The sequence below is a fragment of the Rhinopithecus roxellana genome, chromosome 19 (genome assembly GCF_007565055.1).
Source record: "Rhinopithecus roxellana isolate Shanxi Qingling chromosome 19, ASM756505v1, whole genome shotgun sequence".
Classification (NCBI taxonomy): domain Eukaryota; kingdom Metazoa; phylum Chordata; class Mammalia; order Primates; family Cercopithecidae; genus Rhinopithecus; species Rhinopithecus roxellana.
This window is the reverse complement of record NC_044567.1, coordinates 38748772-38766911: the sequence shown is the minus strand read 5'-3', so window position 1 is coordinate 38766911 and position 18140 is coordinate 38748772. Positions and strand designations below refer to the sequence as shown.

Here is an 18140-nt window from a genome sequence, read left to right as displayed (position 1 = left end):
GTAAGAGAGACATTAATCCCCAGGACTGGAGTGAGTAAAAGTAAGAGGTCTGGAGAAACGGCAACTACTAAGAACTCCTGCAGATGCTGAAACCACACAGGCACCACAGGTGATAAGTCACAACTCCTTTCCTTGTAGAAATGCTACCAAGTGACAAGCACATTCATGAGGGACATTTTGTTTGTCCTTTAGCAAAGGAGCCTTGGAGTAGCTCACACAGCTTCCCCACTGCAGGGTCCTTCTGTGGCATCCCTGTGGCCCAGGCTTGGAGGGCAATGAGTGACAAGCGCAAAGGAAACCTCTAGAGGAAAGCCACCAAGCAGGCAATCCCGCCCACTGTGGACACCGGGTGAGGGGAAGGGCAGGGTGCTGGGAGACAAGAGGCAGTCCTATATCCAGGAACCGGGAAGGTGAGGCAAGGATGCTCTTTCCCATTTACAGGGTGGTCTCCCGTGACTCTGCTCCCATCTATAAATCATCCTCACTCCTTAAAACCCTGTGAGAGTCTCAATGAGTTACCCAGGTCACTCATCCTGGTCACTGTCTCCAAGCCACACACCAGCCACACAAGCCACACAAGCCACAATGGTCCAAATGAACGGCACTGTTAGAAACTGAACAAAGCACTTAAGTGCGAAGATGATAGTGTGTTAATGCTTGTGTATGACCCAAGGACTACATCCATCTCCTTAAATGCCATGTCTAACTGTTGGCTCTATGAAGCTGTGGCTGGAAAGAGAAAAGAACCCCCCAATTATTTTTCACATGAAATGTTGTGAAGTCCGGTTCCTTAAAATGACTGCACAAGTAGTGTGAGACACCAATGCAAAGGCCTCTTAAAATTCCCGTTCGAGGCCGGGTGCAGCGGCTCACGCCTGCAATCCCAGCTCAAAAAAACAAAACGAAACAGGCTGGGCATGGCGGCTCACGCCTGTAATCCCAGCACTTTGGGAGGCCGAGGTGGGCGGATCACCCGAGGTCAGGAGTTCGAGACCACCCTGGCCAACATGGTGAAACCCACTAAAAATACAAAAATCAGCCAGGCATGGTGGCATGTGCCTGTAATCCCAGCACTTTGGGAGGCCAAGGCAGGCGGATCACCTGAGGTCAGGAGTTCGAGACCAGCCTGATCAACATGATGAAACCCCATCTCTACTAAAAATACCAAAAAAATTAGCCAGTCTTGGTGGTGGGCGCCTGTAATCCCAGCTACTCAGGAGGCTGAGACAGGAGAATCGCTTGAACCTGGGAGGGGGAGGTTGCAGTGAGTTGAGATCACGCCATTGCACTCCAACCTGGGCAACACAGCAAGACTCTGTCTCAAAAAAAATAAAAATACCCAAACTACCTCCTAGAAATCCACAGGAAAAAGGCAAAGTCCTCAATAGAAAAATGGGCAAAAGACTTAGACATGTCACAAGAGGATATCCAAATGGTCAAGAAACACAAAGTCAGGAAAATGCAAATAAACAACACAGAGAGATTTACACAGCCACCAAAATGACCAAAAATAAGAGAAAACACCAAATGTGAGCTGGGGGTAGAGCCTTGGCAACTCTCAGACCTGCCATTTGAGGGCAAAGTGGTACAACCACTTTGGAAAACTATTTGTGCTATCTACTATACTGTCAATTCTACTCCTAGGTATATAGGAATACATGCCTTGTGGAAATGTGAACATATGCTCTCTGAAAGACATGTTCTAGAATAATCATTATTCTTACTATCACATTATGCTTATGATAGCCAAAAACTGGAAAGTACCCAAATGCCCAACCATGGGAGAATGGATATACGAATTGTTATATGTCTGCACAAAGGAATACTGTACATCAAGAATGATCTGGCTGGGCATGGTGGCTCACATCTGTAATCCCAGCACTTTTGGCAGCCGAGGTGGGCGGATCATGGGGTCAGGAGTTTGTGACCAGCCTGGCTAACACAGTAAAACCCCATCTCTACTCAAAATACAAAAATTAGCTGGGAACAGTGGTGGGCGCCTGTAATCCCAGCTACTTGGGAGCCTGAGACAGGAGAATCGCTTGAACCCAGGAGGCAGAGGTCGCAGTGAGCCGAGATCACGCCACAGCACTCCAGTCTGGGTGGGAACAAGACTCTGTCTCAGGAAAGAAAAAAAAAAGATCTGCAACTATACTCAACAATACAGAAGAAAAAAAAACACAAACATGATGTTGAGTAAGAAAGCTACAAACGGCCAGGCACGGTGGCTCATGCCAGTAATCCCAGCACTTCGGGAGGCTGAGGCAGGCGGATCACCTGAGGTCAGGAGTTCCGAGACCAGCCTCAACATGGAGAAACCCCATCTCTACTAAAAACACAAAATTAGCCAGGCGTGGTGGTGCATGTCTGTAATCCCAGCTACGTGGGAGGCTGAGGCAGGAGAATTGCTTGAACCTGGGAGGCGGAGTTTGCGGTGAGCCTAGATCGAGCCATTGCACCCCAGCCTAGGCAACAAGAGTGAAACTCCGTCTCAAAAAAAAAAGAAAACAAAAAAGCTAGAAACAAAGAAAATACAAAAATAAAGTACAGAAGTAGGCAAAACTAATCTATGACGTCACAAGTCAGGTAGGGAGCATTTATTGGCATCAAGGGTGGCCAGGTAGATTCGATTTCTTAATTGTTAGTGACAGGCGTGTTCAGTTTGGAAAATTCATCACCTGAACACTTATGATCTGTCCACCCTTCTACAGGTGTAGCACACTTCAGTAAAAAGAAGGCGTTACAAACACCAGACGGCTGGAAACCGCTCTCTGAGGAAGCTGGGCATCTCCCTTGCCATCTCAGCGAAACTGTCTTCCCAGAGAAACTCCAGCACACAACCCTGGGGAAGCTGGCAGCGCCCAAGAAGCCTGATTGGCCCCAGGGCATCAGAATCACTGAGGGAGTTCTTTTAAGTACGTGTGATCCAGCCGGGCGCGGTGGCTCACGCCTGTAATCCCAGCACTTTGGGAGGCCGAGGCGGGTGGATCACCTGAGGTCCGGGGATTGAGACGAGCTGGGCCAACATGGTGAAACCCCGTCCCTACTAAAATTACAAAAATTAGCCGGGCGTGGTGGTGGGTGCCTGTAATCCCAGCTAATCCGGAGCCTGAGGCAGGAGAATCGCTTGAACCCGGGAGGAGGCTGCAGTGAGTCCAGATCGCACCAGCCTGGGCGACAGAGTTAGACTCCGCCTCAAAATAAAATAAATAAATAAATAAAATTGTCTTCACAAATACGGGATCATACAGCACCTGCTTGGATTCTCTTCAAAGACAAAACTTCCAAAACCAACACGTAAAGCCTCGCAAAAGTCTGTCTCAGAATAACGATCATTCCTTTTCTTCCCCACCATGACCTTTGGGAAGTGCGCCCTTCAAATGGGAGGTGGGGAGGCAACCATCCGAATCCAGGTCCCGCCCGCCTCCCGCGGGAATCCGACCGCGCCGCTCTGAAGCACCTGCGGGGAAGGAGGTCACCTTCCCTGGGCGCTGTAAATCATCCAGTGCTTACACCTGGATTCCGACATGGGAAAAGAAGTAAGATTTCCCTCGGGCCTCCCTTGAGTCATTTTATTCCACCAAACACGAGGAAACATCCCGGGGAGTGGGGGCGGGGAGAGTGACAGTTTCCGACTGAAACCGACGGGAGAGGTGGGACCCGCACCCCACCCGCCACCAGAGGCGTCGCGGGCGCCGACTCCGCGGCTCCAGTGAACCCAGGCGGATTCAGCTCCGCCACGGGCTACCGGCTCAACACCCTGAAAGGAGCAGGGGGCAAAACGGGGTTGCGGGCGGCGCGTCAATCACGCTGTGCGGAAAATCCGGATAACCGAGGAGCCCGCAGGGCGCCGGGGACCCGAGTGGGCGTGGCGCGCGGGGAGGGGCGGCCGCGCAGGAGGCCGGGGTTCTGCGCCGTCTCCCACCAACCTCGACCTCGGCCCGGGACCGCCGGCTGGGAGTGGCCACAACCCGGGGGTGAGCGGGGACGAAAGGCCGGGAGGGTGGGAGCCGGTTCGGGCCTGGTCCGGACCCCGGCTGAGGCTGCGAGGAGCGGCGGCGAGGGCCGGAGCCGGGGGCTTCGGAGGGGAGCTCGGGCGGGGCGGGGGTCCCGTGTGGGAAAGCCTGGCCGGAAAGGGGCGCCCGGGAGAGGCCGGAGAGTCGGGGACCCCGGGCTGCAGGAAGGCCCGGGCAGGCAGGGCGACTGGGCCGCGCCTCGCGCCTCCTCACCGTGGTCCTGGTTGAAACCGGCGTAGAGCAGCCCGTTGCCGTGAGGGTTACACGGCAGGAGGTTCATGGCTCCGCGATGCTGGGCCGCCGCTCCTCAGCGCTGCATGCCGCTCGCGGGGGCCAGCGGTCTGGTCGCCTCTGGCCGGCGCTGAGGCCGCCGCGGCCGGAAGTGTCGGACGTGCGTGCGTGCTGGACGTGCGTGCGTGCTGGACGTGCGTGCGTGCTGGACGTGCGTGCGTGCTGGACGTCCGTGCGTGCGCGCGCGCCCCTCAGGGAGCCTATGGAGCGCCGAGAGCATCTAACCGAAGCGAGGCGAGGCAAGGCGGGGCGGGGAGGGCGGGGAGGGGCGGGAGGGGCGGGGCGGGTCGGGGAAGGGCGGGGCGGGGCGGGGCGGGAGGGGCGGGGAGGGGCGGGGCGGGGAGGGGCGGGGAAGGGCGGGTCGGGTCGGGGCGGGGCGGGGAAGGGCGGGGCGGGGCGGGGAAGGGCGGGGCGGGGCGGGGAAGGGCGGGGCGGGGCGGGGCGGGGAGGGGCGGGGGCGGGGAAGGGCGGGGCGGGAGGGGCGGGAGCCCCGAGCACCCAGGGGTCTCCACGTTCGCAGGAGGGCCTGGCCTTGTCATGTGCAGGGTGGCCGCGGGACGGAGGATGGCTCCTTGAGGGCTTGGCACCGACACCTGACGGTCAGAGGAAGGAGGGAGAGCCGGTAAGGGAGGCTGAGCCAAAACTGAGGCCCGGTGCATCATCCCTCACGAGGGGCAAGCCCAGAAGCGCCACGATGCTAGGCCCCCCTTCAGGACACACAGACCGCCAGGACAGAGACCTTCCCAGGACACACAGCCCATAGAGGACACAGCCCTTAGGACCCCACCGAAAGCACAGGTGGTCCTCACACAGCACAGCCCCCGCAGGACTCCAGGCCCTCAGGGCACACTGCTCACAGGACACAGTTCTCCTCCACTCTTAGGGTCGGGCTGCTGAGGGCGTCCTGGTTACGGAGCTTTGTCCCCGGGCTAGGCTCATGCAGTGGATGGCTGTGGAGGCCTGAGTGCTGACCCTTGTTTCTCCTGCCCAGGGAGTCCTCTCCACTCACCCGCCTGTTCCCTCCTGGGCTCTCCCTCTTCCCTGCAGCACACCTCATCTCCTAGGAGGTTCTGACACTGTCCCTTGTAGCCACCTGCCTCCACCCATCTGTCATCCTCATCCCACCCTCGCCACTTGCCTGAGCTGGTGCTGACCTCTCAGCCATGGGGAGGAAGGAGCTGGACTGTAAGCTCAGATCACTGGCCCATTTGGGCCAGGCGATCTCTGCGTCGTGGGCATTGAACACCTCGATTCCCCCACAAGAGGGGCTCCTCCCTGATTGTGACCAGGAGCCTCGCGATGGCAGAGTGAGTTGGGCTGCCCAGGTTGTGACTAGGGCTCAGGGGCCCAGGTCCAAATCACAGAGCTGGGGCGAGACCTAAGTGCGGTCCAGGGGCTCAGCACCCTCTTCCCTGGAGGGCACTGGGTTCTCTTCCGTGCACACATACTGGTACCTGCTGTGAGAAGTGTCACATGGGCAAAGGAGAGAGGCATGGGTAAGGGGCATTTCCCTTCATTTCTCTGCTTGCCACCCTTGGGGCCTCCTTCAGTCCACATTTTACTCAGTCTCCCGGTGGCTATACAGGCCGGGGCGAGGGCATGTGTGGACATCCACACACAGCGCTGGTTGTATCCTAACCAGGAAACTCAAAGCAGCCTTGCCCACCACAGTGGGTTGAATGGTGGCCCTCAAAAGATGTGTCCTGGGGGGCTGAGCGGGGAGGATGGCTCGAGCCCAGGAGGTTGAGGCTGAGGCTGCACTGAACTGAGATTGTGCCACTACACTCCAGCCTGGGCAACACAGCAAGACTCTGTCTAAAAACAAACAAACAAAAACCAAAAAAAAAGATAGGTCCACCCAGAACCTGAGAATAGGGGCTTCTTTAGATACAGAATCACTGCAGAAGTAATTAAGGATCTCAAGATAAGATCATCGTGGATTTGGGGTGTGCCTTAAAGCTGAAGACTGGCACCTTTGGAAGAGACAGGAAGGGAGGAGATACAGGGGAAGGCGGCCGCTGGCAGCCAGTGGGACTGGAGTGCTTAGCCCTAAGTCAGCAAGTGCAGGAATCGTGGGCAGCCTCCAGGAGCTGGGAGAGGCATGAAGGGTTCTTCCCCAGAGCCTTCGAGCCTGGGAAGGAAGACAGGCTGTTGTCCAAGCCACCAGCCTATGGGGCTTTGTTCCAGCAGCTCCAGGAATCCCACTGTCCACTGATAGCTCAGGGGTCTCCACGTGGAAGACCTGAAGTGTGACTCGGAGTGAGGGACACGGCTCATCTCGCCCACCTGTCTGTAAGGCAGGCAGAAAGCAGTCTCACCTCTTGGGGTGGAAAGAATAGAAATTACATACATATATTTATCTCCTGGGCTCCGGTGATCCTACCACCTCGGCCTCCTGAGTAGATGGAACCACAGGTACACACCACCATGCCAGCTTAATTTTTCGTATTTTTAGTAGAGACAGGGTTTCATCATGTTGCCCAGGCTGGTCTTGAACTCCTAGGCAAAGGTTATGCCCGCCTCAGCCTCCCAAAGTGCTGGGATTACAGGCATGAGCTGCTGTGCCCGGCCTAAGGATGTATTGTTTAAAGATACAACATATTTGGACACACACAAACATATAAAGAAAACCAGGAGGATGGTGGTTTGCACAGAACTGGAGATGATGGTTACTCCTGGGGGCAAGAGAAGAATCTACAATAGGCCGGGCGCGGTGGCTCACGCCTGTCATCCCAGCACTTTGGGAGGCCGAGGCGGGCAGATTGCCTGAGGTCAGCAGTTTGAGACCAGCCTGACTAACATGGTGAAAACCCATCTCTACTAAACATACAAAAATTAGTTGGGTGTGGTGGCAGGCGCCTGTAGTCCCAGTTACTCAGGAGGCTGAGCCAGGAGAATCGCTTGAACCTGGGAAGTGGAGGCTGCAGTGAGCTGAGCTCGCACCACTGCACTCCAGCCTGGGTGACAAGAGCGGGACTCTGTCTCAACAACAACAAAAAAAGAATCTGCAACAGGGGAAGGGCGTGTGGTTGACCCTGAAGAACAGCCCCCAACGACACCCCCATCCCCATGCTCAGAGCTTATGCATGTGTTGCTTTTATACATGGCAGCGGGGACTTTGCAGATATGACTACCTTAAGGACCTTGAGATGGGGAGGTTAACCTGGATGATCCAGGTGGGATCACGAGGATCCTTACAGGAAAGAGGGAAGAGTGTCGCTGAGAGAGACCTGGATGATCCAGGCGGGATCATGAGGGTCCTTACAGGAAAGAGGGAAGAGTGTCGCTGAGAGAGACCTGGATGATCCAGGTGGGATCACGAGGGTCCTTACGGGAAAGAGGGAAGAGTGTCGCTGAGAGAGACCTGGATGATCCAGGTGGGATCACGAGGGTCCTTACGGGAAAGAGGGAAGAGTGTCGCTGAGAGAGACCTGGATGATCCAGGTGGGATCACGAGGGTCCTTACGGGAAAGAGGGAAGAGTGTCGCTGAGAGAGACCTGGATGATCCAGGTGGGATCACGAGGGTCCTTACGGGAAAGAGGGAAGAGTGTCGCTGAGAGAGACCTGGATGATCCAGGCGGGATCACGAGGGTCCTCACAGGAAAGAGGGAAGGCGGTCGCTGAGAGAGACCTGGATGATCCAGGCGGGATCACGAGGGTCCTCACAGGAAAGAGGGAAGGCGGTCGCTGAGAGAGAAGGGTGTCGTGTGACCACAGAAGTAGACTGGAGGGATGCAGCGGGAGCCCGGGAATGCCGCCGCCTAGAGGCTCAGGAGGCCAGAGATTGACTCTCCCTGGACATTCCAGAAGGAACCAGCCCTACGGACACCTTTATTTTAGCCCCTCCCTCCAGAACTGTAAGAATAAATGTGTGTTCCTTTAAGTCTCTAACTTTGTGTTACTTTGTGATAGTTTGTATTAGACTCTGCAGAATGGCCCTCAAAGATATCAGGTGGTCATCTCTGGAACCTTTCAATGTGTTATTTCTGGCCAGGCGCGGTGACTCACGCCTGTCATCCCAGCCCTTTGGGAGGCCGAGGTGGGTGGATCATGAGGTCAGCAGTTCAAGACCATCCTGGCCAACAGGGCAAAAACCCGTCTCTACTAAAAATACAAAAATTAGCCGGGTGTAGTGGCAGATGGACGCCTGTAATCCCAGCTACTTGGGAGGCTGAGGCAGGAGAATTGCTTGAACCCGGAAGGCAGAGGTTGCAGTAAGCCAAGATCGGGCCATTGCACTCCAGCCTTGGCGAGAGAGAGACTCCATCTCAAAAAAAAATTAATAAAATAAATACGTAAAGAAGGTATTCCCTTATTTTGGAAAAAGGGTCTCTGCAGATATGATAAAGTGAGAGGCCCTGAGACAGGAAGACTGTCCCAAATTGTCTGGACGTCCCCAAGTGCCATCACACACTTCTTCAGGCAGAGGAAGGATTGACCAACAGAAAACACCATGTGGGGACAGAGATGGAGACTGCAGTGATGTGGCCACAAGCCAAGGAGTGCCCAGGGCCCCCCGAAGCTGGAAGAGGCCGGGAGGACCCTCCCGGAGCCTCCAGAGGGAGCCACACCTTGATCTCAGCCCAGTGATGCTGATTTTGGACTTGGACTCCAGAACAGTGAACGGAACACACTTCTGTTGTTTCAGGCCCCCGGGCTGTGGGAGTTTATTACAACAACAGTAACAGACCTTAAAACCCACTCCAAGGGCTTGGCAGGTAAGACTCGATACACTTCAGCTGCTGTGCATTGTTAGTCATAACAGTACTGTTCATTCAGATGGACCCACGTGAACTGTTACATATAGGATCCATTTCACAGATGGAACCATTAGAGGGCCTTTTAAGAAGCCCATCACCCTCACCCCCAACTGTAGCGGAACGTGGAGCAATGCTAAGATTTCAGCCTGGGCACGGTGGCTCGTGCCTGTAATCCCAGCACTTTGGGAGGATCACTTGAGCCCAGGAGTTCCAGATCAGCCTGGGCAACTTATGAAGACCCTGTCGCTGAAAAAAAAAAAGGCAGGTGTGGTGGTCAGCTACTCCAGAGGGCGAGGTGGGAGGACCACTGAGCCCAGGAACCAAGGCTGCAGTGAGCTGAGATTGCGCCGCCGCACTCCAGCCTGAGCAACAGAGTGAAACCCTGTCTCTAAAAGGAAAAAGAAAAACATTCCAGGCAAAGGAATCAAGAAACCAACAGAGGGTGGTGATGGGCTTTGAGCAACACATGGAGTCTTCCTCCAGCTGAATTGGAAGGTCAGTATCTGCCCGGTCAAAGGCATTGAGACTGGTATGCCTGCCTCTCACCGTGGCCTACACGGCTCTCTTCCTGTCACCTCAAAAGGCACCAAGAAAGATTGAGGCAGCCCCTGAACATGCACAGCGAGGCACTGGAAGGCTCCTGTTGGACTTGACAGCCCCACAGACAAGGCCGCCCTGTGACTGAGGGGACAGGACAAGAGCAGGGTCCCCTCTGCACACAGGCGGGAGCAGTGCCCACCTCCCCCAGACGACCAACACTCCCCATCCTGCTGGATGTGAGTGACTGCCACTTTCTACCAATGACACCTTGCACCTTGCTCCGTTTTTCTCACCTTCTAGATAAGAATTAAGATAGTAAGTCTCAGAGTCACCCCTGCTTCCTGACAGCATCGAACAGAGTGCAGCCGTTGCCGTGAATGCTCCCCAAAACCTCCACGAAGCTGCCCAAGTCCCGCCCATCCTCCCTGACTCCCCAGCACCCTCTCGATGGTGGGGGGCTCCATGCTGCAGCAAGTCAGGGGCGTTCACGGTGGCCTTTGGCTAACAGCCTTGACGGCACCTCTGGGCTGCTGGGAAGCAGCCAGTCACCTCACCTAGAGGAGGGTGAAAGCTAGAGCAAGAGAACTGCTTGGAGACCAGGTGGAGCTTGGAATCCTGCCTTTGTGCGTCCATCTCCCTCTCCACAGTGGCTCAGGGCCTCTGTGCTCCAGCAGGGTTTGCTGTCATCATGGGAAAGTAGAGGAGAAGAAACAGTATCAGCTTGAGTTCAGCACTGTGGCAGGGTAGGGACAGTGGTTTTATTTTTATTTGAGGTGGAGTCTCATTCTGTCACTCGGGCTGGAGTACAGTGGTGCAATCTCCGCTCACTGCAACCTCCGCCTCCCAGGTCCACACAATTTTCATGCCTCAGCCTCCTGAGTAGCTGGGACTATAGACATGCACCACCACGCCTGACTAATATTTTCTATTTTTAGTAGACACGGGGTTTCGCCATGTTGCCCAGGCTGGTCTTGAACTCCTAAGCTCAGGCAATCTGCCTGCCTCAGCCTCCCAAAGTGTTAGGATTACAGGCTTGAGCCACCACGCCCGGCGGGACAGTGGTTTTTAAAAGGCAGGTGCCAGCCTTTGTTAAGAGAAGAAAGGTGTGTAAGAATCTGTAGATCTAAAGCAACAGGCCGCACCTCTGAACATTCCATGGAAGCAGGAAGGGAGCAAGCTCCACTCCTGAGCTGAGACAGGTGGGGGTGGAGGGCAGGGTTCACATAGGAGATGGCTCAGCCTCTGCCCAGGGAGTGCCCCACCTTCGCCAGGGCGGGAAGGAGCATACGGCACCCAGTGCTTGCGTACACCCCTGCGTGCGTGGAGCTGCTGAGGGCCTCCCTGTCACCAGCCCTCACTGCTGTCCAGCCCCTGCCCTCAGGCCCCCAGTGGCTGCCACGGTCCTACGCGGAGACTCTGCTCAGTTTCATCCAAGGTTTCACCAATGCCCTTCAATAGCTGAGGATATACGAAAGGCTCCCCCAGCAAAGGATGGGGCCCCATGGGGCCGGGGAGAAGGTGCCCGAGGCACACATGGGAGGGAGTGGACAGAAGAGCACAGGCCTCTGCTGAGGTCTGAACGAGTCCCTGCAGAATTCAGGTGTTGGAACTTAATTGCCAGCGTGAAGGTATTAAGAGCCAGGGCCTTTAGGCAGTGGCAGAACCTCCAGCACGGGATTCAGGACCTCACAGGAGGTGTGGCAGAGCCACCTCCCTTCCCTTTGTCCTTCCGCCCCTCCGGCCACGTGAGGACGCAGCCACAGGGCACCATCTTGGAAGCGGAGACGGGGCCTCCCGAGACCCAAACCTGCTGGCACCTTGAGCTTGCATTTCCCAGCCTCAGAACTGAGAAACAAATGTGTTATTCATACATTCCCCAGTCTCAGGTGCTTTGTTATGGCGGCGTACACGGACTAGGAATCTCCTGCTCCCTCTAGCCCCCACGTCCACCCTCCAGGCCGGGACAGAGGCGTGTCCCGCCCCCGTGACAGTGACGTCTCACCGACCTCCAGCCTCCCCCAGGTGAAACAAAACCTTCACTTCCCCCTAATACAAGCAGCTTCCATTTTGCTTGTAAAATCCACATCTGACGAAGCTGTTCTCCAACAAAGGGCAGACCTAGCGTCTCTGTCTCTGTCAAAACAAGTATCATCAAGCCTGTCATTGACTTTTTTTTTCTAGATTCGATATTTTGGCTAAATTCCTCATCAAAATTGCAAGCTACGAACCTTCTCTACTGGAGTAATTTTCACAGGGCAACTGAGTCATCCTTGTGGATAACACATTTTGAATCCTGATGTTTGGAGAGAGGGTCACAAGCACCTGGGACAGCATCCGGAGCTGGTGTTTACACCACGGACGGATCGTGCGGACAGATCGCGCCAGCAGTGAGGGCTGCGGGAGAAAGTGACAAAGCGTCTCTAAGGTTTAATGTAAATTTATGGTTTTTGTATATTCACCACCCAAACACACAGACTTCTACTCAGTCCAGTCTTTATTAGGCTTCGTCTGGTTTTGTTCTGCCTTGGTTTGCTGTAGCACTTTCTGCCGTGAGCGTAACTCACCTCCTTGTTGCAGGAGTTTCCTGAGGCTGTCATAACAAATCGCCACAAACCTGGTGGCTTAAATAACAAATATTTATTTTCTCGTAGCTCTGGAAGCCAGAAGTCCGAAACCAATACTTTGGCAGGGCTGTGCTCCCTCTGGGAGATCTCGGGGAGGCTCCTTGCTGCCTGTTCCGCATCTGGGGACTTCTGGTGGTGTTTGCCTGGAGGGCCAAGGCCTCCAGGCAGCCTGTGTGTTCCGTGAACACCTGCAAAGGGCTCTGGGTCACAAAGCCTTCGGAAACTTTATTTTATTCCTTCTAGGACATTATTGGTACTCCTGAGGAGCTGTCAATTACAAAACAAGAAAAGGGAAGGAAGAGAAAAATACGCGTTTGGCCTGGTTTGATGTTGTAGTGGGAGGATCCATTTTCTTACCCTCCACCATCACCAAGCCGGGAACTGAGGGAGAAGAGGCCCCTGCAACATGAGTTTCTCCAGTGTGGGTTCTCCTTTCCTTGCATCTCAGTGTCCTTGTGTTTGCAGCTGGGAGGTCGGCCTCACCCCCACCTGTGGCACAGCAGAGAGAAGGATGAAGAGGTCCTCCCAGTGTGTCTGCACGAGGCTGACCACCCTCCCCTCCCCAGGCACTGTCCCCTCAGGGTTCACCTTCTGTCCACAGACCACGACCCTGCCTCCCCACAGACGTCCCCGTAGCTGCCGTACCCAGTTGGCCAGACACCTCCAAGCCCGGCTCCACCTGCAGGGACCAGTGCTGCTCTCTTCTGTCTGGGCCTCAGTTCCACCATCTCTGAATAGAGGCGTTGCCCCTGATTCTAGGGTCCCTTACATTTCTTTTTTTTTTTTTTTCTGAGACGGAGTATCGCTTGTCACCCAGACTGGAGCGCAGTGGTGCGATCTCAGCTCACTGCAACCCCTGCCTCCTAGGTTCAAGTGATTCTCCTGCCTCAGCCTCCTGAGTAGTTGGGATTACAGGCGTGCGCCACCATGCCAAGCCAATTTTTGTAATTTTATTGGAGACGGGATTTCATCACGTTGGCTGGTCTTGAGCTCCTGACCTCTGATCCGGCTGCCTTGGCCTCCTAGAGTGCCGGGATTACAGCTGGGAGCCACCGCACCCGGCCCGGTCCCTGAAGTTTCTAAGAATCTACAGACCAGCAGCAGGAACCAGGAACATCAGGCATTTTCTCACTTCATTTTTTTGGTTTAATCCCTCATTTGCAACTCCCAGCCACAGACAAATGTTCAACAGCGTGACCAGGGAAGAGACCGGCCCTGGAGGTCTCTGGCCTGCTCTGAGGCATGCAGTCGAAGATAGGGGCTGCATCTCCATGGGGAATCCCCAACAGCCCCCAGGGGCTCCTCACCAAGGCTCAGGAGCACGGCTCCGATTTATCAGACAGGCACACGCCTGGGTGCCAGCTTTGAACTCTTCCCTCTCTCCTCCTCTGCACTTTTGTTCCAGAAAAGGAATCCTTTCTCAACAGGCGACAACAGTTCAAGGATTCAGCCTTGTTGCCAGCGTTGTTTATTAGCTCCGATATGTGATGTCTATACCAGGCAGTGGTGCAGTGAAGTAAAGGGCTGGAATAAATACACAAAATCTGGCCGGACGCGGTGGCTCACGCCTGTAATCCCAGCACTGTGGGAGGCCGAGGTGGGTGGATCACCTGAGGTCAGGAGTTCAACACCAGCCTGACCAACATGGTGAAACCTCATCTCTACTAAAAATACAAAAATTAGCCGGGCGTGGTGGCACATGCCTGTAATCCCAGCTACTCAGGAGTCTGAGGCAGGAGAATCACTTGAACCCGGGAGGCAGAGGTTGCGGTGAGCCGAGATCATGCCATTGTACTCCAGCTTGGGCGACAAGAGCGAAACTCTGTCTCAAAAATAAATAAATAAATAAATAAATAAATAAAATACAAAATTCTAAAGAACCGGCCACCAACTCTACCAAGAGAGAAACGACTATACATTTTATTGTTGAGAAACATTTTCTTTTTTTTTTTTGTATTTTTTTTTTTTTAAGTAGAGACGGGGTTTCACCAGGTTAGCCAGGATGGTCTTGATCTCCTGACCTCGTGATCCGCCCGTCTCGGCCTCCCAAAGTGCTGGGATTACAGGCTTGAGCCACCGCGCCCGGCCGAGAAACATTTTCTTAAATAAGTGTTTTCACTTCATTCCTTTTACTGAAGCAGGTCTTCCTTGGCCTGTTGAAACTGCGTTGTTCAACGTAACTAGAGGTATCTTTGGCATTTTCTTCCCTTAGCTTCATAACTTGTAGAATATCTTGTACAAAAAAAATGTAGATTTACAGAAAAATATGCATATAAATCACTTATTAATCCCAAAATGTAGTAAATAACTAGCAAAAACTTTATCAAATCCATTTCATACACAAACTGGACAGATCTGTTGCACATAACCTCTACATCTGCAGCGTTTTATAAATTGGTGCTTTGACATTAAAAAGGAGGTTTACAAAAAGACCCCTCTCGTAATAGTGATGACTCCAAATCATCCCACTACCGTTGCTTCTCAAATTCCCTTCAATTTACGCTAATCACTCCAATATCACCATTCTTACAAAAGCAGTTATTTTAAGGAAAAAGTTGCAGTGCAATCATGATAAAGTAACATTCAGAATTTCATGTTACCAAGAGTTGAGCAGAGTACTAATTTTCCCTTTATAAACACACATCGAAAACAAGAGCTTCATGCACATCCACATAGAAATTCGAAGTCCGACAGCGTAGTGTGTTTCCATCACACGGAAGGCGTCGCACACATTCACAAGCAGCGTTTGCCGAGAGAAACCGGAATCGGAGATGCATCCGCCAGCTGCCAGGGGTAACACCGAGTTTCTCCAGGAGAGATTCCACCGTGGTTCTTTTAGTGCCTTCCTTAAGAAATTTTGCAGCTGTTTCTGGTGCAGTTTTTGGGTGGGCTCTGGGGTGGGCGGACAAGCTTCACTTTGCGGAGGCTGCTCCTTTTGTGGGTGGAGCTGGTGGTGAGGGAGTAGGAACGGCCATGCATCATCCTGGCATTCAGGCCGTTGGCCATCGAGAAGGACTTGAGGTGGCTTCTTAAGGCAATGGGGAGCGGGAGCTTGTCCACCAGGTGCACCGGTGTGCAGGACACGACCGCCCGGCAGCAGAGGTCTTGCAGGCTCAGCACTTGGGAGAGAAAAAGGTAAACCCTGCTTAGTGGATGTCTCCACCTGGGCTGGCCATGAGGGGTGGTGCCCACACCTGTTCTCCTGCCTTCCCGAGCCTCAGACACCCATGGCCCTGGCTTGTACATGCAGCAAGCCCGGCCACAACATCCCCTCTGCCCACGTACAGATCCCAGGAGCTCCCTCATGAGCTTTCTGACAAAGCCATAGTGATTACTTCTCTCAAATGTCTTACTCTGAGAACAGACACAGTGGCCCTGAGGCGGGTCCCGGGAGGCAGACACTTATCCAGGGGGCCACCGAACCACCTCGGTGTCTGGAGGGCAGAGGGGGGCCCCCAGAATAGCCCCGGGGCCTACCCTTGCTTGGCCGCCAGAGCCGGTCCATCCCATGCCGCAGCAGCACGATCCTGGCCAGCTCCGTGAATGACTCCGTGATGTTGAAATTGCACAGAGGGCTGACCTCAAAGAAGGTCACGCCCAGGCGTTCGGCGTAGGCCTGGGCCTGCTCCGTGGGGACCTGCCGCTTGAACGCCAGGTGCAGGCGGTTCCCCACCAGGATCTTAGGGACTCCGGGGGCATGCTAGTGGGCAGGAGAAAGGCGAGGAGCATGGGTTACTCGAGTGAGATTTTGTTGTCATTGCAAAGTGGGTGCTCTGGGCTGAGGAACCCCCCACGAGTTCATGTCCACCCAGAACCTCAGCATGGGACCTCGTTTGGAAAGACAGTCTTTGCAGACGTAAATAGTTACGGTGCGGCCATGCTGAATTAGGGCCCTCATCTAATGACTGGTGTCCTTGGAAGAAGAGAAGACACACTCGGAGGAGGCCGTGTGATGCAAAGGCAGAGACTGGAGCAGCCACAAGCCAGGGAGGGCCCAGGGTTGCTGGTACTTCCGAGAGCTCGGAGAGGCGGCTGTAGGGAATCCGACACCTTGGTTTGGGGCTCTGGCCTCCAGAACCGTGAGCGAACGCATTTCTGTTGTTTGGGACCCCGGCTTGTGGTTGTTAGTTATGGCAGCCCCAGGACACTCACACAGTGGGCTTGGCGCTGACCACGCCATGTCGCCGCTGCCAGGTGGGCTGGTCTGCGTGCCAGCAGGCACAAGCTCCGGTCACTGCTGGTCCACCCAGCCCGACCACAGCAGGGAGCGAAGCAGGCCAAACTGTGGGGCCTGAGCCCATGCCGAGGCACACCGTGGAGGCTCGTTTTGTCTGGACCAGCTTCCTGAGCTTTGGTGATTCTCTGTAGCTACACTCATGAGCCCAGCCCTATCCAGCGCTGTGCCGAGGTGAGGCACCCTCCTTGCTGCTGGAACCCCATGCAGTGTCCTGGCCCATGGTCCATGTGTACCCATGAGCCCTGGAGGGCGCGGCCCAAATTCCTGGCCTGACATCCTCCCAAGCCCACAGGGATCTTGGGCATTGGCGTTTCTACAACATACCTCATCGATCTCCTTAATCCATCGGTCAATGCCGTCAAAAGACCAGCGGTTCGCAATGTCATAGACCAGGATCACACCCTGGGGGAGAGGTCACAGGCTCAGCACACAGAACACAGATGCAGGCACAGCTGTGGCCATGCACGCAAAGACATACAACTCACTCAGTCATTTCCTTCTTTTAACACGAAGTACATAATTTTGATTTATCACCCGAATGTAGCAGTTTTATGATCATTTCCAACGATATTTCGTAAGCTCAGTGATAAACCCTCAAATGTCACAGTGAGCTGGGGACTAGAACTCACACCCATGAGCCACTCCAGGAACACGGGACGCAGCGGCACCACAGTAATCACCACCTCTCGAGGAGTGGGCCCACTCACCTGGATGGATCGCACGCATACACGTGCACACACATGCAGTTCACGTGTGCACACGTGTGCACATGTACAGGCAGGCACACATATACACATACAGCTCACACACAGGCACTCATGCACAGACGCACGCACAGTGCACACACACGCAGTTCATGTGTGCAGAGGCACGCACATATAGAGGCAAGCACACACGCATTACACACACAGGCAGGCACTCATGCACAGACGCATACACAGTGCAGGTACCTGCACACACGTGCAGACACACACACTCATGCACAGATGCATACACAGTGCAGGTACCTGCACACGTGTGTACATGCACACACACTCCCATAAATGCATGCTTACTCCCTAATGCTGATGAAGTCTTTCAAGCAACCAACTACTCTACAGCACATATTTAGATTCTTGGTACCAATTTATACGTAAGCTTAACTACCTTATCCTCCAATTATCCATTAGCAGATGGTAAGTTAAGCATTGTAAACGTTATCATTCAAAGTCAGTTTGATCTCCCAGCTCAGGATGCTGTGTTACCTGTGCACCCCGAGAGTAGGAGCGGAATATGGTACAAAATCTTCCCTGGCCCGAAGTATCCCTGGAAAAGATGTTGGAGATCATTAAAAATAAATCAAGTGCTTCTTCCTGACAACAGGTTCTGGAACTTCAGAGTCACAGCAAGTGCACCGCACACCCGCCAGTCAGCATGCCAGTCAGCTGGCCACCACGCTGCCAGCATGAGACCCCAACAAAACTGTCCCATGTCCCCAGGGATCCGGGGATCCAGGCTCATGCTCTTCTCTGTCATTTAAAAAGTCAAACTAGAAAAAAGAGTGATGGGTTTTAACATAATTCTCAGATATTTAAATACATTCAAGGTAGGCTTTAAAAAACTTGCCGGCCGGGCGCGGTGGCTCAAGCCTGTAATCCCAGCACTTTGGGAGGCCGAGGCGGGCGGATCACG

At 54.2% G+C, this 18140-nt stretch overlaps 2 protein-coding genes across 2 annotated transcripts in view; both read right to left on the bottom strand.

The window, feature by feature from the left end:
* WDR45B (WD repeat domain 45B) overlaps positions 1-4493 on the bottom strand; it is a 40290-nt gene extending 35797 nt beyond the window's left edge. Inside the window, exon 1 of the mRNA XM_010354373.2 lies at positions 4230-4493. Coding sequence (XP_010352675.1) covers positions 4230-4296 — 67 coding nt within the window. The 5' untranslated portion in view covers positions 4297-4493. The remainder of the gene's footprint in view (positions 1-4229) is intronic.
* Positions 4494-14528: 10035 nt separating this feature from the next.
* RAB40B (RAB40B, member RAS oncogene family) overlaps positions 14529-18140 on the bottom strand; it is a 41683-nt gene continuing 38071 nt past the window's right edge. The window contains exons 3-6 of the mRNA XM_030923072.1: positions 17714-17774; positions 16794-16871; positions 15710-15932; positions 14529-15351 (exon numbers count right to left, since the gene is read on the bottom strand). Of these exons, the coding sequence (XP_030778932.1) occupies positions 15080-15351; positions 15710-15932; positions 16794-16871; positions 17714-17774 (634 nt within the window). The 3' untranslated portion in view covers positions 14529-15079. The remainder of the gene's footprint in view (positions 15352-15709; positions 15933-16793; positions 16872-17713; positions 17775-18140) is intronic.